Source organism: Papio anubis, chromosome 17, assembly GCF_008728515.1.
Source record: "Papio anubis isolate 15944 chromosome 17, Panubis1.0, whole genome shotgun sequence".
In the NCBI taxonomy this organism is placed as follows: domain Eukaryota; kingdom Metazoa; phylum Chordata; class Mammalia; order Primates; family Cercopithecidae; genus Papio; species Papio anubis.
In genome coordinates, this window is record NC_044992.1 from 42610116 (window position 1) to 42635711 (window position 25596).

Below are 25596 nucleotides of genomic sequence, written 5' to 3' on the forward strand. Positions count from 1 at the left end.
ATGCAGTGGTTCTCAGCCCTGGCTGCACATTAGCATCACTTGGGGGATCTTTAAACACAGCAATACCGGAATCCACTCCCAGGGACTCAGGTTTAATTGCTCTGGGTGCAGTCCAGACACCAGAACTCCTCCAGATGACTCTTATCGTGCTGCCAAGATTGAGAACCACATGGCTGAAGTGCGTCAATGTGCTCTTAAAAGATGCCCTGTACTCCCAAGCTCTGGCTGGAGCCTGCTGTTCTAGTGAACACGCGCACTCACCCACGTGGTCTTATTCTCCATGTTGATGGTGGGGATACTGGTTCGGAGGAACAGGGTAGCCCAGCCATTTACCCGGACTCGGTCAAAGTCTCTGTAATCCTGGATGGGGAGTAGGGTGGGTCAAGAGGAACATTTGACACTCCTCTGAGCCTCCCTCCAACCCTAAGCATCCCCACCCCATCACCCTCCCACCAGGTAGCATCCTTAAACAGAACCCCAAAGGATCTGTCAGCCAGGCCTCCCCTCCACACACAAACGCACATCATTCATTTATTTGTTCATTCATTTGTGCGTCAGGTCCTGTGCTGGATGCTGGGGACAACCGAAACAATGAAGGTCACAGTCTAGGTCAGGCCCGTGGGCTAAATCTGGCCTGGCACCTGCTGTTGTAAATGAAGTATTTCTGGCGCACAGCCACGCCCATTCATTTGTCTATGTCTGTTTGTGTGGTGCACTGGCAATACTGAGTAGTTGCAACAGAAACTCTGTGGCCCGCCAAGTTGAAAAGATTTCTAATCTAGTCATGTACAGAAAAAGTTTGGTCTAGATGGCATGAGAAAGTGGGCACATGAGGCACTGCAACCCAGAGTCGAGCGTGATAAATGGTGTGTGTGGCTTCTGAGAAAGTTAGGTGGGTGGCCGTTGGAAGAGAGGTCATTTTCAGCTGGAAAAGCCAGAAAAGACCTCACTGATGGTGAAGCATCTGACAGGGACCTTGAAAACTAAATAGGGGTTTACACACAGAGATAAAAGAGGGAGAAACGAGCATTCCAGGGTTAAGGAACACCCTGGGGAAAGGCATGGAGGTGGGAAAGCAATGGATACACAACAGAATAATGGACACAAGAGAGGTCATTTTGGCTGGGGACAAACACGTACACATCCATGCAGAGACACGCAAATAACACACACACACACACACACACACACGCACACACACAGCCCTGCTATGACCCTGGCCTCGCCCTCTCCCTGTGGTTCTCCCCACCAGGGTGGATGGTAGGAGAGACCTTCAGACCCAGGCACTGACCTCGATGAAGGTGCTGTTCCACACTCGTGCCTTCACAGTCACGTTGGTGACAACGGGGGCATCAGGGATGGGGCACTCCAGCCACACACAGCGGGCACGCCCTGTGGCACAGGTCTGAGGCGGGCAGGGAACACGAAATGTGACATAGTCCAGGTCTCCAGATTCTTCGTGCCTTACTTCTTACCTCCTGCCCCTCCCAGGCTTTGTCTCACCCCTGGGTGACCCAAAGGGGTCTGACATCCTTTCACTCATGCACACCCCCGCCGCCACCTCACAGTTATGCATTTCAGACACACTGTTTGGGCCAAGCTCATATAATGCCAGGCGCATGGATAACATGGAATCTGGCCCCTGCTTGTGTAAACAGGGCCTAACCTCCTACACCTGCTTCCCAGCCAGCTCCCTGCCTCTGGGACACCACCTCCCTCCCACTCTCCACCCAGCTAGGCTTCAACCAGCTTGCCAGGCCGGCTCTCCTCTCCCTTCCTGCAGAGGGCACACGCACCACCCACCATGCCCTGCCCGACACTGCCTCCTGCCAACCAAGGCTCTGAGCAGCTCTATCGCCCCCAACAGGCTGGGGCTCCTTGGAGCAGAGCCAGTGTCTCCTCCTTTGGTCCCTTGTCTTCGATGCTCCCCCATCAGAGTGGGGAACCCTCTGAGGGCAGATGAGGCTCCCTGCTCTGTCTGGAAGCTCCAAGAGCGGGGGCCTCATCACCTCATCACACTGAGGTCTCCCTTGCTTTGTGTGACCCTGGTGCCCAGGCACCCTGTGATGGGGTGGGTGCAATCCCCTCCAACCTCGCCCTGGCCACTCACCAGCACAGTCTCAGACTTGGCTTTTTTGGCAGCAGCCAGAGTGACAGGTGGGGGACCCTGGCCTCCCCCTGGATCCAGCTGTCGCCGCCTGCGCTGTGGGGATGACAGCCTGTCCCCAGGGTCCTGGAGAGGAGATAGGAGATCTGCTGGCAGGGCAGAGGAAGAATTGGGAGCAGGGTTGCCAGAGGGGAAAGGGCGGGAGAGACAGCTTACCAAAGAGGTATGAGGGGAGGGAGGGGAAGACACTGGCCCTTCTGCCCGGTAGCAAGCAAATGAGATGCAAATGAAAGATCCCTGATAGTGTCCTTACAGAAAGAGTGAGGTTGAGAGGGTTGACAAGGTCTCCAGGTGGTTGGCAGGGCCAGGACCCATTGCCATGGATGGTGATCTCCGTGGGATACAGCAGCCACTTGCCATTGCTGACTTCATAGGGCCACTCCAGACCTAGGACCAGGGTCCCCAGGCCCACCAGCCCCTCCCCCATTGGGCCCACCTGTGGGCAAAAGATGTGTCATAGTCATTATCTCCTGGAAAACCACCTCCATCTTACCAACCCCCAACCCTCCCACCTTCAGACCCCAGAAAAAATAAAAATCATCCTTCCTAGAAGTCCCCAGCCCAGGACCCCGGCGAGCCCCTTACCTGGAATTCGTACTTGAGGGGGCTTCCTACATCCTCCACAGTTTTCATGCCAGACTCGCCCATCACTGTCCCCCCAAAGAAGCTTTGTAGCCGGTGATTTACCCTAGGGGTAGGAAGGATCCTGGAGTCACAGGGGACAGGAGACCAGGGCCCCAGCAGAGGTGGTGGGCAACAAAGCTGGTTAACTGTAGCCCCTCCAACATCAGGCACCTCAATAGAAACCCCAGCTCTGCATTTACCAGCTTTATGGACTCAAGCAAGCTATTTATCCTCTCTGAGCCTCAGTCTCTTCATCTGTAAAATGGCCTTAATCACAGCTGTTGTATCACAGGGCTGCTGTGAGAAGTCATTGAGATGATGTATATAAAATCCTTAGCACAATGAGCTCTTATAAAATGGCAGGGACAACACCTTAGCCCTGTTGCTGATTCCTCCACCTCTGCCTGCTTTACAGCTGGAACAGTAATAGTAATAATAATGACAGTGATTGTTGTTGTTAAGGAAAGGATGACCTAGGGGAAGTGGAGGCCTGAGGACACTGGGCCAAGGGAGGGGTCAGAGGAGCTTGGGAGATACCTTGGGGATAGGGAACCCTAGCTCAGGCACAGCAGGCTGGGGTGGGGGTGGTGGAGAGCGGTACCCACATGCTAAGCGAGGTCTGGAGTGTATAGTCCACCAGCAGAGTGAGGGTCATGGGCCACAGGTTGTCCTGGTGACTTGACCTTCAGAAGAAATGCAGGGGGTAGGAAGGTGATCCAGGATACCTCAGCCCCAACCCAGACTGGCTTCTCGAGGTCACTCACGTGGAGAGCTGCAGCTGCACCTGAAGGTCCCTTGTGTGCAGGGTCACCCCGATGACCTCAAAGGCGATGAGCAGCTCCATCTACCACAAGGGTCAGGGAGGCAGAGAGTAGCATTTGAGGCCTAGCGGGGGTGACGTCATGGGGAAGGAGGGGCTGCACACTATTCTAGTTGGCTTTCTGGCCTTCTCCTCCTCCTCCTGTTCTGGGCGAGGGGCCTCCACCTCTCCACCTCGCCTCTGTCTCCCTTTCCCTTTTTGTCCGGCGGGTCACATCTCTGCTACTTTTGAGCTACATAACCTTGAGCAGGTAACTGAAACTTTCTAAGTGTGTGTTTCCTCTTCTGTAAAAGAGCATCTGCTCCTCAGAAGGCTGTGAGAATTATATCATATCAAAGAAGCACAGTGTTGGGCTCAGGGGCTGGCACACAGTTGGTGCTTGGTCAGACTGGTTTCCTCCCCTCCACCTGCTCTAGCTTTGTGCACAGCTCCCTAGCAGCCCCATTTGTCTTAGTTTCTGGGCCTCTTCTCACCCTCTACTGGGTCTCCCCTCCTGCATTGTGGCTCTCTGCTTCGAGGGAGCCCAGAAAGCAGGCAGGCAGAGGCTAGAAGGACAAGGAGCTCATCAGAGGAGCAGCCTGGGACCCAGGAGAACTGGGAGGATGTGGCCAGTGCTCACCCTCTGGTTCCGTTTGAAGGGGTTCCCCAGCTCGCAAAAGATGGTCTCATTAGCTTGGCAGGCCCCAGGCTGAGGAAAGAAGGCGAATAACGTCAGGGTCAGGTCAAAGTAGGGCTTCTCCTCCCTCCTCCGTGGTGCAGGGTCAGAAGCCCTAGAGCTTTAGAGCCGGGTTCTCCAAGCAGCAGAGACGCTAAGTTCCCCGAGAAGGCCCAGACCAGAGGAGGGGGACACGTGGCAGACGACGACACCTGCACAGGACACGCATATGGGGATGCAAAGACGCAGGGAGCCTTGCTTGGGCTCTGGGCCGGCCGGCGGGCACTCACGGGGCGCACTGAGGACAGCAGCAGGGCGGGAGGCACCACCAGGGTAAGCAGTGCCTCATGGGCGTCCTCTCCGGTGTGCTCCGAGGTCCGGGTGTTCGTCACGTTGATGCTCAGGAGCAGTTTCCGGACGTCTCTGCTGTACTGGAGCCTAAGAGTAGGAGCCCAGGACTCAGCCAAGAGCTCCGCCCCCAGGGCCCTCGTGGATCAACTAGGCCCCACTCCTGGGGTCTCCTAGGTGAGAAAAGCCCATCTTGGGATAGCCAGGCCCCGCCCTCTAGTCGCACCTAGAGAAGAAAGCCCCGTTTCTGACCATTCCACCTGTTCCCGCTAAAGCCCTGTCCCTCAGGCTCGTCGTGCCATGAGGCCCCGCCCCCACCCTGCCAGTCAATGAGGCCCCGCCCCACCCTTGGGCAATTAGCGCGGCCCGCGGCCCACAGCTACCTGCTCAGCTTCTGCTGCTGCTCAGACACGAAGGCTGCCCGCATCTGCAAGTTGCTCTCACACTTGTTGTCAGGCCCGCACTCCTTCTGGAACTGGACCTGGGGGTGGCCGGAGGTGTGAGGGTTGTACCACCCCCAGTGCCCTCTCGCCCCGCCGCCCTCCTGGCCCCTGGTCTTCCAGTCCAGGCCCCAGCCCCACCCACCTCAGTGTGGTTCTCCAGAGCCTGTGCCTGGTTGAGGATCGGGTAGGCGTCCAGGGACCTCAGCCCCAGCCGGGGGCGATCGGGCATCCGCAAAGGTAAAGAGTAGTTCATGGAGATGATGATGGGCCGGAGTTTGTCACGGAGGTTGTCCTGGGGAGAGAGGGTGAGCTGAACCCGGCCCTGCACTGCTCCCTGCCTCAGCTGAATCCTCACACCACCCTGAACCCCAGAGAAGAGCTGGACCCCCCTCCACCCTGAAAACCTGACAGTTAGGCTGAATTCCCTCTAGTCCGGTCGCCAAATTGCGACTTCCTACCATCCTGACCCTCCAAGAGGAGAGACAGGGCTTTTCCTCCTCAGAGGTCCCTTCACCTCCCCATTCACAGGGTCCCCAGATTGAGCTGTCCCCTTCCACCCTGATGTCCCAGAGACGGACTGAGCTTGCTCCCTACTCAGGGACCCCTTTTCCCAGAGGTGGGATGAGCCAAGAGCTCCCACACCCCTCACTTTTCTTGGAGGTAATAAGCCCTTTGGCCCCATCCCCACCCCAAGGGTATCCATCTCTCCTCATGTGTGGGTGCTGTACACTGTACTCCTACACACTGATAGCCTTCCAAACCGACATCCCCAATCTCTGTCTCTGGGGAGACCCCTGTCCCTCACCCTTGATCTAGGGGGACACTGGCCACCTCCTCCAGGGACCTGGGAGCCCTCATCCTGCCCCTTGCTCCTCCCTCACCATCAGGAGCAGCTCCAGCTTCTGGCAGCGCATCTCGGGCATGGAGAAGAAGCCGTGGAAGACAGCAGACTCACTGCCAGCAAAGCGGAGCCGGGGCGGGCGGCGGTCCCTGTCAGCCTCCAGAGTGTAGGCCAGGGCTACAGGTAGACAGGGTGGTCAGCAAGGGGCCAGGGGAGTGTACCCCTTTTATGCTGCACCCCAGCACTCACTGATGTTTCGCCTGTAGTTGGGGTTCCCGGCACTCTGGTTGTAAGCAAAGCACAGCTCCACTTGCACACTGTTGGAGGGATGTACAGGAGGGCGGGTCACAGTGGGACACACACGTCCAGGCCCTAGCTCTCGCCTCTGTACTGGGCAAAAGGAAACCGAGGCCCTTCTGGAGAGAGGCAGGGACAAAACTGGGGAGTCCACAAAGCAGGTCTGTGGTATCCCTGGCCCCTTCCCTTCCACTCCCCTTAGAGCCAAAGAAAACAGGGTTAGAGGTCACTAATGGGGAAACTGAGGCCCAGGGCCCAGAAGAACTTGTTGAAAGTCCTCAGTCAGCAGGTGGCCCATCCCAGTCTTGAACCCAGGTCTACCAATCCCCAGTCCAGGTCTCCTTGTACCACCCACCCCATTTCCCTGCTCTGTCTGCCTTTGCCTTCTGATCCAAAATCCTCATTCACATAAAGACCTTGGGGTCATTGCCATCATTACTGTCATTTTCTTAGCAACTAACGTTTTTTTCAGCACTTAGGGTATACACAGTGCTGTGCTAAGGACTTTTTGTATATTGTCTCATTTAATTATCACAACAACCCTGTGAATCAGTTATTATCAATTCTGTTCTACAAGCAAGAAATCGGAGCCTAAGAGGGATTAATAATTCGCCTGAGGAGACTCTCCTTCATATCCATGCACTTAAATGCATCCCCCTTCCCAGAGCCCATCCCCACCCCTGCACTGGCATAGCTGGTGTTTGAACCAGGCCGTCCAGAGCTCCCACCTTGAACCACTATACTCTACTGCCCCCTAATTCATTCATTACCTCTTGCAAGGAATTTTGCTTTTTAATGAGGTTGGGTAGAGAGGGCAAATGCTGGCCCTAAGAATCAAATTTCTAAAGGTGGGATGTCAGGAGGCCAGGGGAGGGGTTTGGGAGCTGGGGCCCCTCCTGGCCTGCCTATAAATAAAAGAGGAATGGGTGGGCAGAGCAATCTCACCAGGAGGTGGCCGTGCAAAGTGCAGGGTCCAGCACAGCGGGCCTGGCCACCAAGGTCTTGTGGACGATGTTGATGACGGGACGGGCCCTGCAGAGACAACAGCGCCAGACAGATATCAGTGCCTCCTGCCTGCCCCAGGCCAGAGTTGGGGCCCAGGCTTCCAAGGAGCTGGCGCAAACATGGACAGAGATGGGAATCCGTGCAGACAAAGATGAGGAAGAGAAAGACCCTTATTCACTGGCCTCCTGGCTCACCGCAGCAGCACAATGTGGTCTGACAGGCTTCCCACTAGAAGGTCTGGGTAGAAGTTCTCATCCACATCCATCTGCCCACTGAGGGAATAGCCGAAGGTGGCCAAGCCAGGCAGTCCCAGCTTCTCTCCATGGATTACCTGGGGGCAGGGGAAAGTGGTGGGGGCAGGCTCTGGGAAGCAGGGCCCAGGGGGCTACAGGGAAGGGGTCGGTGAAGGAAAGCAAGGAAGGCCCATCTCAGCTGGTGGGGGCAGCAGACCCATCCCCGTCTCTCTGTACCTGCTGGGGCTGTCTGGGGAGCCCCTTAGAGCTACTATGATAGATGTACACTTTGCCCAAGCCTTCAAATGGAGCTCCCACGGCAATATCTGCAGAAGAAAAGGCAAGACAGGGTCACCCAGGTACTCCAGGCCCCACGTCTCCCTAACTCTGTGCTCCAGGCCATGGAGCCCAGCACAGAATTGATTTTGGCCTGATTGATGGATGGGCAATGCTCAGAGCATCAGGGACAGAGCAGAGCTCTGCAGCTCAGGATGAACACTGGGACCATCTGAAGCCCAGCTTCCTCCTATCATGGGTAGGAAAGTAGGTTCAGGAGATGGGAGGTGACTCTACCAGATAGTTGTCAAGCATTCAGTGTGTGTGTGTGTGTGTGTGTGTGTGTGTGTTTGCATGTGTGTGTTTAAAGACAGTGTCTCTCTCTGTAACCCAGGTTGGAGTGCAGTGGCACAGTCATAGCTCACTGCAGCCTCAACCTCCTGGACTCAAGTGATCCTCCCACCTCAGCCTCCTGAGTAGCTAGGATAGGCACACACCACCACACCCAGCTATTCATTTAATTTTCACGAGAGTACTGTGCGGTGGGTACTACTGTCCCCCCACTTTATAGATGAGGAGACACTCCAAAAACCCAGAGTTGCACAACCAGTGAGTGTAGAGAAGAGGAAATTTGAGCCCAGGTCCGTCTCACAGCAGTGGCTGGGATTTTAACCATAACACTACAGCGAACATCACTGAAAGTGTCAAGGCTTTTAACATTCTAATCATTATCTCCACAAATAAACCCCAAGTGTTGGGTTATCTTCTTAAACTGAACTCTTCCCAGTTTGCAGCTTTGGATCAGATAAGGCCTAGGGAATCAGCAAGCCAAGCTTGTTAGTAAGCCCTGTAAAGAGAGCGGAAGCAGGTCCCAGGCAGAAACCAAATGACTTCCACAGTGCACGCTTGGCCTCTGTTGACTGAACTTTCTGGCACCTAGTTTGGGTCTTCAGAGGCTCCTTTGCCTTCCTCTTCATTCTCAGCTATGTCCTGGGAAACTGAGGTTATCAGCAAAGTGACTTTCAGATAAGCCAGGTGCCCCTGTGGCACTGACTCCAGCCCTGGGTCTGCCCCTGCCCCTGATACCCCAGGTCCGATTGGTTCCCAAGTCCTGCAGAACACTTATGAGGACCCCTATACCCAGAGCTCCCACCTTGTCCCATTCCTTATCATCCCTCACCTGAGATATTACATTCTTGATCTTCACTCCCCTAGCCTTGCTCCACCCCTGCACTCACTCATCCCATACCCCTTCCAGAATCATCCTTCAGGGTACAAAGTTATTATATCACATCCGTGCCCTAAAACTCTCTCTGGATGCCCCACCACCCCACCATCACCATTACCCAAATATAAATCCCTAAGATACTCTGCCTGGCTTTCAAAGCATCCACTCTCACCCCACCCCACTCCACTCCCTCTTCAGCCTCCTCTCTGATGTGAAAACTCCACACCCGCTAGATTTGAGTATACCAGGCCAGTTTCCATGCCCATGTTGTGTTCCATCAGTTCTCTACTGTGCACTCTCAGCCCAGCCTTGGCTGCACAGCAGCATGCAAGCTCCTCCAGGAGGCCACTGAGCTTGCCTCTGTTGCTCCCTCTGCACACCTGCACATCCTCTCTCTAGTACTGCTGCGAGCTCCCCAGGTCCGGCCCAATCCTGTCTCATCTGTGGGCCCTGTCAAGCCTGGTGTGCAGCTGGCGCTCAGTCAGCAGGGGTGCTGGGGGAGGGGTGCTGGCTTATACCCTGAAATCCATCCTGGTTGATGTCACCAATGCTGGCCACGGATAAGCCGAAGGCGGAGCCACTGGGGCCATGAAGAAGGAGCGAGGGGTGAGCAGGGAAGGAGGTTCCCGCCTGGTTCATGAAGACATAGACGGCACCCCCTACCTCCTCTTTCCTCTCAAAGTAGTAGGGGGCGCCCACCAGGAGGTCCTGCCACCTGCACAGGAGAGAAGGAGAGGGAAATGGGAGTGTGAGGTCAGCCTCCAATACGCAGCATAGCTCTTGTTTGACAGGCGTGACTGTGCCAGGGCACAGGGCTCTGTAAATGGCTCTTTTGGCCACAGGTCATGGGTGGGAAGGACATGTGCATGGGAAGGACATGGAGATGCCAGTATGACTCCCCAGATAGAAGACATATGTCATGGCGATGCCATGCAGGCACAGATCAAACCCAAACAACCCACATCCACTGAAGCATACAAATCCCAAGCAGAAACAAGCATATGCAGGTGTCCCACAAATGCCATGTGCAAATGCCCAGACTCCCATAAAGCCTGATTGCAAACCCCTGCAAACAACATGCAGACAGCTGTACAACTGCAAATCCTCCACTCCCCTGACCTGGCTTAGGTAAGCCTTCCCCCACCCATCGCTCTCCTGGCCCCAGAGGATGTCCCTAGATTCTCACCCATCGTTGTTCAGGTCTGCCAGGGCAATGGCGCTGCCAAAATAGGCGCCCACCTGCGAGCCCTCCAGCACCTGCCTCCTCCGCAGGTCTCCGCCTGCCTCCTGGCTCAGCAAGAAGACCGCGCCCATATGTCGGTGCCGTGGGGCACCTGTCACAATGGTGATGTTTTTGGGGTGCAGGATGGCGCTGCCTACCTGCACCGTGTACCCTGGGATAGAGGGAAGATGTTCAACCAAGGTCCCAGTCAACTTTGTCTCTTTCTACTCTGGACCCATCTCCCTATCCCCTCCTTTGGTTTGCCCCCCACCATGATGTTCTATCCCACTATTCCAAGTAGGGCAAGTAAGTAGACTCTAGATGGCCAGCAGCCATGCCCCATCCCAGCCCTGGTTCTGCCTGGACACTGGACTGTGAGTATCCTAAAGGCAAGAACTTTGCATCTTGAGAGCTTGGAACAGGGCCTGGCATACAGGTGCTGGTCAATCTGCATGTGCTAGTTTAACTAAATGCCATTAGTCACAACTGCACTCTGGCCTCACCTTTCCACCACGGACTAAGCCCCCTTCCCCTCTATCACTCGATGGGCTACCACTACTGTACTCACCAATATAGAGGTTTCCTTGGTCCTCTGGGTCCTTGTAACTATACTCAGATAAGTCCCACTCCTTACGCTGAATCATGTAGCTGTTTCCTTCACAGGGATTGAGGGAGGGAGAGTAGGGGGTATAAGTCACCACTGGTTTCCTCTACCATGTCCAGCCCACCCCCATCCCCACCCAACAAGGATAATAATAACCCCTTTTATTGGTGAGCACTTTGCCATTTATAAATCACATCCTCTTTAACAATTACTTTTTCCTCTTTTTTTTTTTTGAGACAGAGTCTCGCTCTTGTTGCCCAGGCTGGAGTGCAGTGGTGTGATCTTGGCTCACTGCAACCTCAGCTTCCCAGATTCAAGTGATTCTCCTACCTCAGCCTTCTGAGTAGCTGGGATTACAGGCGTGTGCCACCATGCCCGGCTAATTTTTGTATTTTTAGTAGAGACAGTGTTCAGGCTGGTCTCGAACTCCTGGCCTCAAGTAATCCGTCTGCCTCAGCCTCCCAAAGTGCTGGGATTACAGGTGTGAGCCACTGCACCTGGCCTATTTTAACAATTCTTCGAGGTGAAATTATGACCCCCGTTTTGCAGATGAGAAAAGTGAGACTCGGGAGGCAAGTTGACCCTGCTCATAATCCCATGGGGAGCTGGTTGTTACAGCCATGGCTAGAACTTAATCATTCAGGCGCCTGGATATTAGAAGCTAGATGGCTTTCCCCACTCTCTAGACACTGAGGTCAGACTCCACACCATTACCTCTTTCTGGTCCTGACCCCAAACTTGGGCTGCCTAGCTGGACCCTGCACCCAGGGCTGCTGCTGGAGAGTATCTGTGACCCTGCCAAGGTGTGACATGACCAGGGGGTGGGAGGCAGGAGCAGAAGAGGAGGCAGAGGCCTCAGCCTTCAGTGAGCCCAGAGCTGTGACTATGCCTGGGGCTACCTGTTGGTCAAGAGGAGATTCAAGGCTCCTCTGCCTGCTGATTCTGCAACAACAAAGGTTCAGTAAGGGAAAAGGGGTCACTATTGCTACAACCTGTGTGATGGAGGGAGGCAAAGAGATGGAGGGAGTATAAGCAGTCAGACACCCCCTGTGAGACCATGTGTAGTGTAGTCTTTTACAAGCATCGTCTTTTACAAGAAAATACTCTGTACCCTCTAAAATGATGGTCCTACATATATCAACATGAAAAAGTGCCCATGACTTTTGATAAGTGAAAGAGAGAAAGTAGTGATATTTATTTATTTAGTTTTTTGAGATAAAGTCTTGCTCTGCTGCTCAGGCTGGAGGAGAATGGCACAATCGCAGCTCACTGCAGCCTCAACCTCCTAGGCCCAAGCAATCCTCCCACCTCAGCCTCCTGAGTAGCTGGGACGATAGGCGTGTGCCACCACGCCTGGCTAATTTTTTAATTTTTTGTAGAGACGGGGTCTCCCTATGTTGCCCAGGTTAGTCTTGAACTCCTGGGCTCAAGTGATCCCCACCTCAGTTTTCCAAAGTGGTGAGATTACAGGCGTGAGCCACTGCACCTGTCAATACCTATTATTCTAAAATAAATCTAGAAGGACCCGCAATATACTGTTAACATTAGGGAATAGAAAGAAGGGTGGGGGAAGAAGAACACTTTTACACTTTATTTTTACCAAATCCTACTGTACTATGTAGTGGTTCTACCAGGAGCATGTTTTATTTTTAGAATTAGTTTGTAAATGGTTAAACTGAAATCAGGTGGACCTGTATTCCAATCCAGGTTTCATAACTTTGTTGGCCTTGGGCAATTTACTTCTCTAAGTCTTCATTTTTGTTTTTGTAAAATGGATATAATAATACTTGCCTCATAAGAGTATTTTAAAAATGATTGAGGCTGGGCGTGGTGGCTCATGCCCATAACCCCAGCACTTTGGGAGGCCGAGGAGGGTGGATTGCTTAAGCCCAGGAGTTCGAGACTAGCCTGAGCAACATGGTGAAACCCCAACTCTACAAAAAATACAGAAATTAGCCTAGTAGTGGCACATGCCTGTGGTCATAGCTACTCAAGAAGCTGAGGTGGGAGGATCACCTGAGCCTGGGGAGGTCAAGGCTGCAGTGAGCCATGAGTGTGCCACTGCACTCCAGCCTGGGTGATACAGTGAGACCCTATGTCAAAAAAGAAAAGAAAAAGATTGATTGACATCATATGTATAAGGCCCCTGGCACATAGTAGGTGCTTTAAAACAGTAGAAGTCATGGTGGTTGCTGATATTGGCACGAGGTCATGTTTCTAGTGTGGATGGTCTAGGCCAGCTGTCCCAGTGGCTAACTGGGGGTGGGTGGTCTCTGCTCTTCCTTTCTTCCCCCATGCCCCATGGTCCCCACCTTTCCAGTTGTAGGCACCGGGGGCGCCGAAGTACACAGTGTTCTGGGTGAAGCCACCGCTGGTGCCCAGCTGGCACATGCCCGTCTCCAGGTAGTCAGTGTTGCTGTTGCACATCTCGTTGTGGTAGGTCTGCCAGTCGTCACTGGGGTCCAGCTCTAGGTCATTGCCTCGCACGTAGCACTTGCCCACCATGCGCCGCTGGTCTTCTGACCCCGACCACAGCACCTGGGTGTAGCGGTGGGCACAGACCTGGGGACCCCCCCCAAACACAGGCAGCCTCAGTCAGGCACAGGGACCCGGGTCAGCTGTCTCTTTTACCCTGTAAGCCTCTGGCTTTGCTGAACAGGAGTCAAAGGAGATCTCCTGGCTTCTCCTTCTTCTCCCAGTGATACTTAAACCTGCATCTCCTTTCCAGAATTTAGAAATCTGCTCTGAGGGTCAGGAACACTTTTTGGAAAGCTGTAAAGTGTGGATTTGAGAGTGGCTTGCAGATCTCAGCAAAGGGAAAGCAGGGAAGGATGAGAGACTGTGGGGTTCAGGCTCTTGGTCTAGAAGGGGTTAGTAACAGAGAGATTAAGGAACTTACTGCTCTGCCGTTTCCAGATAACCCTGTCCTCTTAATGAAAGGACCGTTATTAAAATGATAATTACAATGACGGTAATAGTAATAGCAGCAGCTAACACTTCCTGAGTGCTTCCTATATGCCAGGCACAATTCTAAGCTCCTCACATATTAAGTGTTAAGCCTGCTAGTGACCCTATGGTGTAGGAATGATTATTTTCCCCATTTTAGATAAACTGAGGCACAGAGAGCTCAGTTAACCTGCCTAAGATCTCATATCTAGAGAGAAGCAGAGACTATTCAAACCAAGCCTGTCTGCTTCCAAAATCTGAGCTCTTAAGCACATGCTGTGCTGCTTCACAGAGGGGAGAATCTATGCACAGCTTCTCTGAGTGCACTTTAGCTGCTCAGTATATATTTATTGGGCAAACTGATGGGCCAGAATAGGGTGACTTAAAACAGCCTGGAGGCAGGCAAAGTCCAAAAATAGGCCCTGGTTCTTGTTTACTTGCTTTCTGTGGTCCCTTCTAGCTGTGAGCTCTACCAGCACGATGCCTGAGCCTGCCTTAGTCACTGCTAAGCTTCTAGGAATAGCACAGTGTTTGGTAACACAGTAGGGGCTCACCAAATATTTGTTGAATGAATGGTGTAAATAACTGCTAAAGGATCCAGGGTGCAGAATCACTTTAAATGGGCTCCTAGACCACAGCCATCCATAACAGGGGTCTCAAAAAAGCATTTCAGTGAACTGATGCCAACCTGGAGCTTTAACAGTGTTCAAAGGTGACAGAAATCACAGCAGCGATGGCTTATGGGGTGGCAAATGATTAGAAGGGGTTACAAGGGCACCTTCTGGAGTGATTTTAAGATATATTTTTGGTTATACAGGTATATACATTTGTAAAAATTCATTGAAGTTTAAAATCTGTACATTTCACTATATGTAAACATTACATCAATTTTTTCCATTGTTTGTTTGTTTGTTTTGTTTTTTTTAGACAGGGTCCGACTTTGTCACCCAGGCTGGAGTGCAGTGGCATGGTCTCAGCTCACTCCAACCTCTCTCTCCAGGGTTCAAGTGATCCTCCCACCTCAGCCTCTCAGCTAGCTGGGACTACAGGCACACACCACCATGCCGGGCTAATTTATATATTTTTTGTAGAGATGGAATTTTGCCATGTTGCCCAGGTTGGTCTCAAACTCCTAGGCTCAAACGATCCTCCTGCCTCATTCTAAAGGAATGAGCCACCTAGCCTGGCCACATCAATTTTTAAAATGAGAAAAAATCCAGGCATTGTTGCTCTTGCCTATAATCCCAGCTACGTGGGAGGCCGAGGCAGGAGGATCACTTGAGCTCAGGAGTTCAAGGCTACAGTGAGCTATGATCGTGCCACTGCACTTCAGCCTGGGTGACAGAGCCAGACCTCATCTATAAAAGAAAAAAAAAGAAAGAAAGAAAGAAAAAGAAAAATAGGGCCAGGTATGGTAGCTCATGCCTGAAATCCTAGCACTAGCACTTTGGGAGGCCAAGGTGGGAGGATCACTTGAGCCCAGGAGTTTGAGACCAGCCTGGGCAACACAGTCAGACCCTGTCCCTATAAAAACTTAAAAAATTAGCCTGGGAGGCTAAGGCTGGAGGGTCACTTGAGTCTGGGAAGTCAAGGCTGCAGTGAGCTGAGATGGCACCACTACACTCCAGCCTGGTTGAGAGATGAAGTCTTCTTCTTTTTTTTTTTTAGATGGAGTCTTGCTCTGTCACCCAGGTTGGAGTGCAGTGATGTGATCTTGGCTCACTGCAACCTCCACCTCCCAGTTTCAAGCAATTCTCCTGCCTCAGCCTCCCGAGTAACTGGGACAACAGGTGGGCACCACTGCACCTGGTTTATTTTTTATATTTTTAGTAGAGACAGGGTTTCGCCATATTGGCCAGGCTGGTCTTGAACTCCTGACCTCGTGATCCACCAGCCTCAGCCTCCCAAAGTGCTGGGATTACAGGTGTGAACCACCGCACACAGCTAGGAGTCTTCTATCTTGAAAGAAAGAAGAAAGAAAAGAGAGAGAAAGAGAGAGAGAGAGCCTCATTCTCTTTGCCTGCTGCCATCAGCATAAGATGGGACTTGCTCCTCCTTGCCTTCCACCGTGATAGGCTTCCCCAGCCATGTGAAACTATCAAGGCAAGAGAAAAACCTGACATCAAAGAAGCACATTCTAAGACTGAGTTTATGTGCCTATCTGGATACTGATAATTCATGTCTGAAGAAAGCATAAGTATTGCATTCTCTTGGCCACAGTAATTGTTTCAGAGAAGAGCACCTGAAATAGTCAGAGCTAATGAGTTGTAATCAGATATCTACCAGAACTACAGAACTTGAAGGTCAAAGAAGATAAAGCTGAAGCTGTTGCATTCATGCACCACGAAAAGACTGCCTATCAAAGATGGAGGCAACACGAAGAACACAGAGTTAAGTGCCTGAGATACCTCACATCCTGGTGGCATCATACTAGCACCAGGAGCAAGGCAAGCCTTAACCAGAACTCTTCTGTGTGTGAACTAATAAAATCCTTTCTGAATATAACAACAACAAAAACAGACAGAGAGAGAAAAAAATGGGGCGGTGGGGGGAATGTCTATCTGGGACTCAGAAATGGAGAACTCAGGGGCTGGCACTGTAGAATGTGGGCAGGAGGTGACACATTTGATTAGCCCCCAGACCAGAGCTGGGTGAGCCAGGGTCAGCAGGGCTGCGCCTCTTCCGGCAGTCAGCCTCCCAGGAAGGAGCGCCAGCCAGTGCTGAGCCGCCTGGGGCCCTCTCTGCCCTTTCTCCTCCTCGCAGTTCCCTCAGCTCCCTCGGCTTGTTCCCACGAAGGCTGAGCACCCAGTGTGGGCATGGGGAGGAAGTGGATGAGTCAGAGAACTCAGGCCGTGCCTGGCTTTGGGAGAGCACAGGATACTCCCTCCCTCCCCAGGAGTGCAGGGAGCGAGGGATGCACAGCCACAGGAAGGGACTTGTGTGCAGTCCCCAGCACACACACGCCGTGGACCCGCCTGCTGCCCTCTTCTTTCCTCCCAGCTCTAGGAGATGAGGAGAGAGCCAGGGAGAGGTAGGGGAGCCGACACTGAGCATCCACTTACCAGGACTCTGCCTGCAGGGCCCTGGCTGGCCACAGTCACTCCAAGCCACATGTCCTCAATAATGTGATGGCCAGGGTCACCTGTGGGCACCAGAGGGATCATGAACCAGAGAACCTCACCCATACTTCAGTGCCCAAAGCCTCCAGAGGGCAGGGGTGGGTCCTGCTTGGGCCCTCCACCCACAGGACAGCCCTCCCAATTCCCCTTCTCCAGCTCGTCATTATTCTAAGCTCCACCAATCCCATCCAGCCCCACTCTCCTCTAGGGCACCCTCTTCCCAGCTGGACAAGAAGTGACTAGAAGCTGGGTGAGGCCTTCTATCTCCTCTAGGCCATTCTCTCTGCGGTACCCCTCTGCCAGACCTCTGACCCGGCACCCCTCCCCAGCCTCTTCCCCTCACTTTTCACTGTGATGTTCATCCGCTCACAGTCGTCCTTGTGGGCAGTGAGTGGGCACAGGTACACAGCACCAGTCCGGTTGGTGTAGCCATCAGGCACAGCGAGCTCCCGGGGGGCACCAGCCAGGAGCCTGGGGATAGGGAGGGAGGTGGGTCTGGGTTCAGACTCCTCAAGCCCCACTTCAAACAACTTGCTATTTATTCAACATACATTTACAGATTGTTGGTGCCAGGAGACCCCCAGCTCCTGCCCTCCAGAAGTGTCCAGCATAAGGGAAGGCAGGCAAGGAAAAAAGACACTGGAAGGAAGTGCCCCGGGAGGGGGAAGCAGGGAGCACAGCAGCTAAGGCTCAGGGCTGAGGGGGCAGTCACGGAGGCCAGCAGAAGAGGTGACCTAATCTGAGTCTGGGAACGATGACCAGGGTTCTCCAGGTGAAGAAGGGGAGAAGGCCACGTGGGCAAAGGCACACATGTGCAGGGCCAGGAAGCAAGAGCCAGCAGGGTGATTCAGAGACCTGCAAGGCCCTCAGCATAGCTGGAGTCCAGGAGCCTCTGGGGAGGCACACAAAGGCAGGCTGGGAACAGCCTTAGGGGAAACCGCAGAGGGATTTTAGGCAGGGGCATGACATGGCCAGATCTCAGTTTTGGAAGCAACGCTTTGGCTTTTGAGATGAAGGTTGACCAGAAGACAGCAAGATGAGGAATCCTGGCAGAGAGTTCAAATTCTGTGGGCTCAGAGGGGAGAACTTAGGGGGCTGGGTTGTCAGAGCCCTGGGTTTTTCCTCCTGAAGCCATCTGGGGACTCAGATCTTGGAGACCTGGGCCCCTAAGTGACCTGGGTGATGTCCAATATCCTTCTCCAGTGACCTTAAGACAGACACACAGGTAGGGGTTGGGATGAGTACCTGACACTTTGGACAATGTGGCCCCAGAGCAGAGTTCCCAGTGGGCGGGCAGCAGGTGGGGTGGGCAAGGGCTCTTGCCTTGCCCCCAGCCTGCCCAGATTCCATCTTTGGGGATGCCGACAGCAAGTTCCTACAAGGATGCTTAGGACCCTGGCAACCTGTCCCATACCAGAGGGGTGGCTGGAGCAGAGAGAGGCAGGGGTTGGCCCTGAAATACCATCTTAGAGGACAAGCCTTGGGTCATCAGAAACCCCAGGGATCTTTGTTAAAAAGGTAGATTCCTCTGCCCACAACATACCATCTGGTGGAATCTAGTGTACCCCAGTTTGAGAACTCAGTTTTACCAGACTTTCTTCTCCCCACATCACCTCCCTGCAGCCTCTAAATGTTCTGCCAGGAGCCCCTCCCTGCTCAATCCTGATGGCCCTGGCCTTCTCAGGTGGGAGACACCTCCCAGGTGCCCCACCATTTGGCCCCAGCAACTCTATCACTCTACAGCTCCCAGCTAAGAACTTGGGCTCTGGGCCTTCTGCCAGTCTGGAAGTGCCAAGCAACAGCCACGCCTGTAGCTCCTGCCTGGGACCTGTGAGTGTGGGCTGCAGGGAGTAGGCGGGGTAGGGCCTGGGCATGCTGGGGCCTGGGGTGTCTCCACCCACTGGGAGTTAGGAATGTACTGCCTGAGGCTGCTGGGAAGGGGGTGGGACCTTGCCTGTACTTTAAGACTACAGCTCAGACCTCACCCTGGGGAAGTGTTCCTGGGAGAAAGGGTGAAGCTTCCTGGCCAGGGAAGCTGGCAGGAGGCCAGGGTGGCAGCCAGGCCTGGAGAGTCACTTCTGTCTGGGCTGGGAAGGTCTCGATGAATCCTCTGCCTGACCACCCATGGACGTCCGCTCTCTGGCGTGCCTGACAGATGAGAGAAGGGAGCCACAGCCTGCGGGAAAGGAGCAGCTCAGCCTGAGAACCCACGGACCTGGGTCTAGGGTTTGTTCTGCCTGAAGGGGCAATTTCCTTTCCTCCTCTGAGCCCTGAGTGCCTCATCTGTAAAATGCCGGCAGCCCCTCTCCCGCTGACCTCCAGGGTTGCTGGAGGAACAGATAGGTCTATTCTGCAAAAGGGTGTTCTGATATGAAGCCATAGTTAGTATGAGCATTGTTGGTCTGATTTGTTGTAGCATCAGGACTGGCCCTAGCATGACCCCAGCCCTCCCTCCAGGGACCCAGGAATTTCTTTTTTTCTTTTCCTTTTTGAGACAGGGTATTGCTCTGTCACCCAGGCTGGAGTGCAGTGGCACAATCTCCGCTCACTGCAACCTCCGCCTCCCGGGTTCAAGTGATTCTCCTGATTCAGCCTCCCAAGGAGCTGGGATTACAGGCACGCGCCACCACATCCAGCTAATTTTTGTATTTTTACTAGAGACAGGGTTTCGCCATATTGGCCAGGCTGATGTCGAACTCCTGACCTCAGGTAATCCACCCGCCTCGGCCTCCCAAAGTACTGGGATTACAAGCATGAACCACTGTGCCTGGCTGGACCCAGGAATTTCTGCCCTGGCATGTTAGGGAACCTGGATCAGAGGGAAAAGAAGAGACTCCTTTGGTGGTTTAGAGAGAGCAGGGGACAGACATAAGAAGACTTCCATGGCTTGAGGATACCAGGTGATCACTGGGGTGGGGACAGGAGTGCTGGCAGCTAGAGCCACTCTACGGCCCTGAGCATGTTATCATACAGGAGGCAGCTGAGCAGGAGGGTCTCCATGCCCTCCCAGCCCCCTCAACTGAGCCAGTAAGGGGCTAAGGGACCCCCTCCTCTGAACTTCCCGAGGAACTGAGCAGGCAGAGCTGGGCACGCATGTCAATGAGATTGAAATACTTCCCCTTACCACCTATACCCTCTTGCCTGTTGCCTGGAACCAGTCTTATGCCTACTGATAGAGGGTGGGGCAGGGCTAGTGCCCTAATCCCAGCCCCACATCCCAGGCCCCTCCCTCCTCAGAGATTCCAGAGGGAGCCCCCCTTCACCCCCCCAGAGTATTTTTAGCTTCCACTTGGCCCACTCAGAGGCCCTTTAAGGCCCTCTGGCTCCCAGCCCAGGATCCAATGGGTCTACAGCCAGAGGCCTGCGCATGGATGGGGGAAGGTGGTATGCGGAGGGTGGTTCCAGCTTCCTGCAGCCACACATACCCAGGTGTGTGTGGTGAGGGTTGGAGAATCCTGAAGGTGAGCGGGACCTTACTGACATGCAAATGAAATGCAAATAATTATGCAAATGAGCAGTTCTGCCGGCCATCTACTTTTGGGTCTGGTCCAGATCACAAAATCCAAAAGCTGACCCCTTCCAGAGCGGTACTGAGCCCATCCCCTCAGCTGCAGCCAGAAGGAGGGAGACTAGGTAGAGAGATGCCTAGATGCAGCTCTTAGAGCAAGGAAGACACGAGATAGGACTGCCCCTCTCCTGGAGTCAGGCTGGACTCGGGGGAGCAGAGACCCCCAGCCCCCCAGATGGAGTGGGATGGGTGAAGTGACTACTCAAGGGCTTTCCAACAGCTGCCTCCTCACCCTCCCGTTGGCTCCAGCCAAACAGCCCCTCTTGGCCTCTGTGGAGCCTTTAGCTCCAAGTTCCGAAAAAGCCCTTCCTCACCCCTGCCCTATCACTCCCCTTGGGGCAGTTCAAAGCTAATGGAACAGCCAAGGAGAAAGCAGAAGAATCAAAGAAAGGCGGGGCATAGTATCCAGGAGAATTCAAGGTACCAGGTTGGCTCACCTCAAAGAGGAGAAAGGCCCCCACTGGGGTGGGGTAATGCTCAGAGAAGCAGCCTGTAAGATTCACCTTCCCAGATTCTGTCACCTCGGGAAGGCACTTGGTGGCTCCATGGGAGGATTCCAGAGGGGGCCAAAGGATCTAGCACTCAGGCCAACACAGCAAGGCCTCACTCCTTGGGTACCTAGCCTCCTGTGTTCCCCTCCCACCCCAGGCCAGGAGGCAGGTGGGGAGCGTGCCTGCTCCACCTCTGAGCCCCAGAGAGGGGGCAGGGGCGGCTCTGGGATGCCTGGATTCCAGCTCTATGCCAACCTTGCTGCCCGAATTAGCCGTCTCCCCAGAGGCCGCTCCGTGGAGCTGAAACTGCAGCCCTCCCCATCCTTCCCTACTCTTCCTTTGCTGCCCACCCAGCCCCCCTCCCCACTGGTGACTCAGCCCTAGAACCAGAGCAACAAGCTGGAGGGAGAGAGAGAACGAGAAAGGGCAGGAAAAAGAGCCTTGGCTAAGCCTCAGATAAAAAAAGAACAAGGCCATTTTTCTCAGTTCTTCTCCCTTTCCTTGGCTCTTCAGTACTTTTCCTATATTTGACTCCCGAGGGCATTCTAAGTGTCATCTAACCTCAATCCCTCTTACGGCAAAGGGGATCCTCTTCCTTCTTTGTTTAGTTCTGACCAAGCCCCCTTCGCTGCTTCTTTTTCGACAAGATCCGGCTTCTCCCACTCCTGCCCAGTTGAAAGCCTCTTGGCCTAGACTGGTCACTGGGTAAAACCTACTACAAGTGCAGGCCTTCTGCCTCCAGCCACAGCTGCTGTGCCCATTTCTGCTGGCACAAGCCTTGGAGGCTGCCAGGCACCCACCCTGCCCAGGGAAACATGAGGTTAGGACAGCATGGCAGGTGAGCCTGGATCCTGTGTACCTCAGGCATGACCTTATTTCTAGGAGCCACCCTGCCCTGGGCTTCCCAGATACCCTCATTTCCAAGCAAAAGTGAAAGAAAGAGAAGGACCGGCGGTATCCCCATAGGCCCACAGGGTCAGACCAGACCAGAATGCCTGGATTCCCAGGAAGGAATGTCAGAGCAGGTGCTGGAGAAGAGATGGTGTCAGTAACCACCTCCCAGAGAACAGTCCCTGTCCCTCCAAGGAACCCCTCATGCATTTTGCCAAGAAGCCCAGAGCACTTGGTCCTCTGCCTGCTCCTTACCCCTCATTTCCACAGAGTAGCAGATTGGGCCCTGGGTTAGGGCGAGCCCCCTATCTTGTGGGCCAGGAACCCCAGTCCAGAGATGAAGGTGATGGGGCAGCAAAGAAGGTCCCACCCTGGGTTTCTAACCATTTCTGAGGCCTTCTGAATGGAGAACAAGAAAGCTGTGCTCTCCCCTCCTCCCACCCACAGGGCAGTGGACAAATACTACGATTTGGGGTATACTTTCAGGGAGTCCCTGCATCTCTTGAAAACCTTCTGTGAACCCCAGTTTAAGAGCCTATCCAAGACCATGAACGATCCCGCTTTTCCAAAGAGACTTTCAGGCTAACAGAATATGAGGCTGCAGCTCGTCTTACTAGTTAGTTCCTCTGAGTTGTGCACTCAGGCAGCTGTTTGCATCTGGCTACACAGCTGGCTGCAGCTAAGCCCAGCTGGCTCTCCCAAATGGCCGAGGGGTTGAATGGCCGAGGGGTTGAATTCAGTGAGATGAAGGGCCAAGACACAGAACCACCATTAGGAAAGACTGAGGATACTCAAGGGAGAGAACTCCTGCCCCTCAGAGGTTCATTAGCTTTAGAACCTTCTGGGCTCCTGGCAGGCTGAATGCCAGCTCCAGTTTCCCAGAGAGAAAAGTAGAACCCCTTTGCTCAGCCACCTTGGAGGGGGCTCATGGGTAATGAGGATGCATCCAGGTTCTGGCCTCAGCGCAAGAGCCTTCAGGTGTTCCTTGGAGAAAGGCACATGTGCAGAGGATTTTACACACTTCATCTCGTTACAGCCCCACTAACATCCCAAAAGAAGGCATGCTGTTCCCCTCCCTCCAACACGTAAGGAAATTCAGGTTCAGGTATTGGTAACAGATCTGAGACAGGACACTGGCCATGGGACCTCCAAGCCTCTTCTCCCTCTACCATATCAAGTTGACTCTCACAGGCCAGCAGCAGTGGGAAAGAGCACTAGATCCAGGTCCAACCCCTTTTGGGGGAAACCTGGTCCAGGGAGGGGAACCTGGCCCAGGGAGGGGACCTTGCTCAAGGTCACCAGGCAAAAGGGGGAGGGGTTGAGGAATCATTATCGACTCTTTCTTTCCAGTCTGATCTCTTTACCTATGTTATCTTATATCATGCAGATTTGGCATTGAAAGTCTGAAAATCTTTTTCTTGGTTAGGGCAGAGAGAGTGCTGATGTAGAAACGTGTGCTCCTGGTGGCTCAGGATCTCCAAAAGATAGAGGGTTGGCTAAGGCCAGGTGGCAGCTGCTGGGGCCAGGCTGGGAAGGGTGTGGTAGCCCTAGCCTCTGCAAGAGCAAGATGGAGTTGAGGTTAAGTCCAGGTAGGCAGGCTAGGTCAGGAGGGCAGAACCAAGGCAGGGGCAGAGTTTGGACTTTGGACATTCTAAACTTCCTCAATCTCTGCAGGCCCCAACAGGAGCAGGGAGAGATTTCAGTGTACCCTGAATGTGACTACATCTTCTTGTTCAGTGGGGTCAGAGGCCAGGTGGGGGTAGAGGCTAGGAGGGGGCAGATCACCCAGCCCAAAGAGGTGGATGGTACCTGCTTAACCTGTCCTAACCACCATCCCTCTTTGGACAGCTTCACCTCCCCAGCCGCCAACCTCGGCATGCTCTGAGGCCACAGCAGAGAGACCTCTCTGAATCCTGGACATGCTACTGGGCATGAGTGTGTCTGGTGGAGTGAGGGGGATCCAGGCGGCTGGGTGCAACCTCCTCCTCCTTCCTCCCCTATGCATAGCTCTTCCCCTCCTCCTTGCAGCTGTTGGGGAAGGAGAACAGAAGAAAGAGAAAAACACTGTTTCCCTCTTCAAACCAAAACAAACACACTCAGGGTTGAAGATCCAACACGAATCCGTGGAATGCAGGGAGGATGTCTGTGGGGAGAGTGCCACTGCTTGGGGGTGGGCAGGAGGAGACGCAGCCAGAGCTGGGACAAGTCCTCCTCTCTCTTCCACTGCCGCTATCCTCAAGGCGTCAGAGGGAGCGTATGGACAGCTCCAAACGCCCAGACTCACCCATCACCTCACCCTCCATCCGCCAAGCCAGCGGTTGAGAAGGCCATCCAGTCTGGCTCTGCAGAGGGTGTGGCTGGCGTGGCCGCAGACTACCAGCGAGGTGCTTAAATGCATATGCTCATTTTTCCCCCAAGCGTAGGGGAAGGGGGGTCCGCTGGGTGTTTATCTTGCAGTTTACCCCAGCTCCCAGCCCTGGAGAGAAGAGACTAGTGCTGGGTACTCGGTTCACAGAATGGGAGAGGACTCAGTCACCGGGACCCCACTTCCGCTCTCAGGAGAGATCTAAAGGGCGGAGGGGTGACGTCCAGACAGGTTCTGGCCCCGTCAGCACTTGCCAATGATTACTGCCCGACCTCACACCCAATCCTCCACTTCCCGCCAACCCCCAGCAGCCAGTGGGCCGCCTGGGTACCGACCCCTTAATCCTGGCTCCCAAGGGCCAGCTGCCCCGGACTCCGACTCCGCTCCGGACCCGCATCCCCCGCACGCACACTCTCGCTCCCACCCCACAGCCTCCAGCTTCACTTACAGGTAGCGCTGCTGCCGCTCTGTCTGCCGATGGAGGGCGACCGAGTAGCCGAAGAGGCTGCCCGGGTTCCCGGCCTCCTTCACTACCAGGAATCGGGTATCCAGGTTGAAGGCGGAGACGACGCAGCCGCCGGCCGCCACCATCAACGCGCAAAGCATCAGGCGTGGGGCGCGGGGCGCGCAGCTGGGGCCAGGGCCCATGGCTGCGAGCGGGAGCGGGGTCCGGGCGAGAGCGCGTGAGAGCGCGGAGCTGGGCGTGAGGACCTGTTCACCTGCTCCCCGCGCCGCCGGAGGACACTGGAACCCGCCGGCCGCTGCGCTCCGTAGTGCTGATCGGTTTCGTGCCCCCAGCCTCAGCCAGTTTCACAGCTGCGCTCTCGGATCCCCTCTTAAGATCCGTGGGTCTATCTTCCCGCCTCCCCAGCGGCCGGGTCGCCGCCGTCCCTGCCCTGGGCAACCGGCCCCCAGCTTGTCCCGGCCGCGCCCCCTTGGCCGCGCTGTTGCCTTCGATCCCGGCTTCGCGGCGGATCTGGCAAGCGCACCGGTCGACCGCAAGGAGGACAGGAGGGAGGGGTCCTGCGGAGCGCGCCCCGCCTCTCCACGCCCAGTCCCGCACCTCCCCACCTTGCGAGCCCAGCCCGGGCTGCGCTTTCCTTCCGGGGAAAGAGAAAAAGGTCCCGGCTCGGCCACCGCCTCTTAAAGGGGCAGCACCGCCCCTCCCTCCTCATCCTCCCTACCCCAGCTCCGCCTTCTCCCCCAAACACCTGTCGGCAACACCCAAAGGCTTAGATTTCCCCTCCCCGCCCCTCGCTTCTCTGGGAAAGAGTCGTCTCGGGAGCAAGATGGATGTGACCGGCGGAGCCGGGGGTGGGATTTGTCCGGCTGCTTTCCTGCCTCTGCTGCTGCTGCTGCTGAAAAGGCTAGCCCGCTGGAGAGACCTGGCGTTGGCGCATCTGGGAACAGACTTCAGCGCGCGGCTGGCTGGAATGCTGAACTCGCCTCCGTA

At 54.5% G+C, this 25596-nt stretch overlaps 1 protein-coding gene across 2 annotated transcripts; it reads right to left on the reverse strand.

Annotated features, from left to right (window-relative positions):
- On the reverse strand, nucleotides 1–25168 carry LOC116271056 (integrin alpha-3-like). Of its 2 annotated transcripts, none has more exons than XM_031657566.1 (23): nucleotides 24592–25168; nucleotides 17172–17299; nucleotides 16772–16851; nucleotides 13076–13325; nucleotides 10728–10814; nucleotides 10124–10331; nucleotides 9456–9652; nucleotides 7671–7759; nucleotides 7395–7531; nucleotides 7141–7227; nucleotides 6148–6215; nucleotides 5939–6075; nucleotides 5200–5349; nucleotides 4998–5095; nucleotides 4557–4704; nucleotides 4231–4299; nucleotides 3556–3635; nucleotides 3397–3474; nucleotides 2753–2855; nucleotides 2421–2603; nucleotides 2111–2233; nucleotides 1292–1405; nucleotides 1–360 (listed from the first exon to the last, which is right to left on the reverse strand). In XM_031657566.1, the coding sequence occupies exons 1-23, from the start codon at nucleotides 24789–24791 to the stop codon at nucleotides 241–243; spliced, it is 2934 nt and encodes a 977-aa protein (XP_031513426.1). In that variant the 5' UTR covers nucleotides 24792–25168; the 3' UTR covers nucleotides 1–240. The 2 variants fall into 2 exon arrangements, with proteins under 2 accessions (XP_031513426.1, XP_031513427.1); XM_031657567.1 differs by lacking the exon at nucleotides 24592–25168 and adding an exon at nucleotides 23143–24517 and having other exon boundaries at nucleotides 3–360.
- Between the last annotated feature and the right edge of the window lie 428 nt (nucleotides 25169–25596).

Coding starts and splice junctions, on each gene's coding strand:
- LOC116271056 (XM_031657566.1), bottom strand. CDS start 24,791: ATGGGCCCTGGCCCCAGCTGCGCGCCCCGCGCCCCACGCCTGATGCTT. Junction 17,300..24,591: donor GAGCGGCAGCAGCGCTACCT/GTAAGTGAAGCT, acceptor CCCTATCCCCAG/GCTCCTGGCTGGTGCCCCCC. Junction 6,216..7,140: donor CTTTGCACGGCCACCTCCTG/GTGAGATTGCTC, acceptor TCCCTCCAACAG/TGTGCAAGTGGAGCTGTGCT.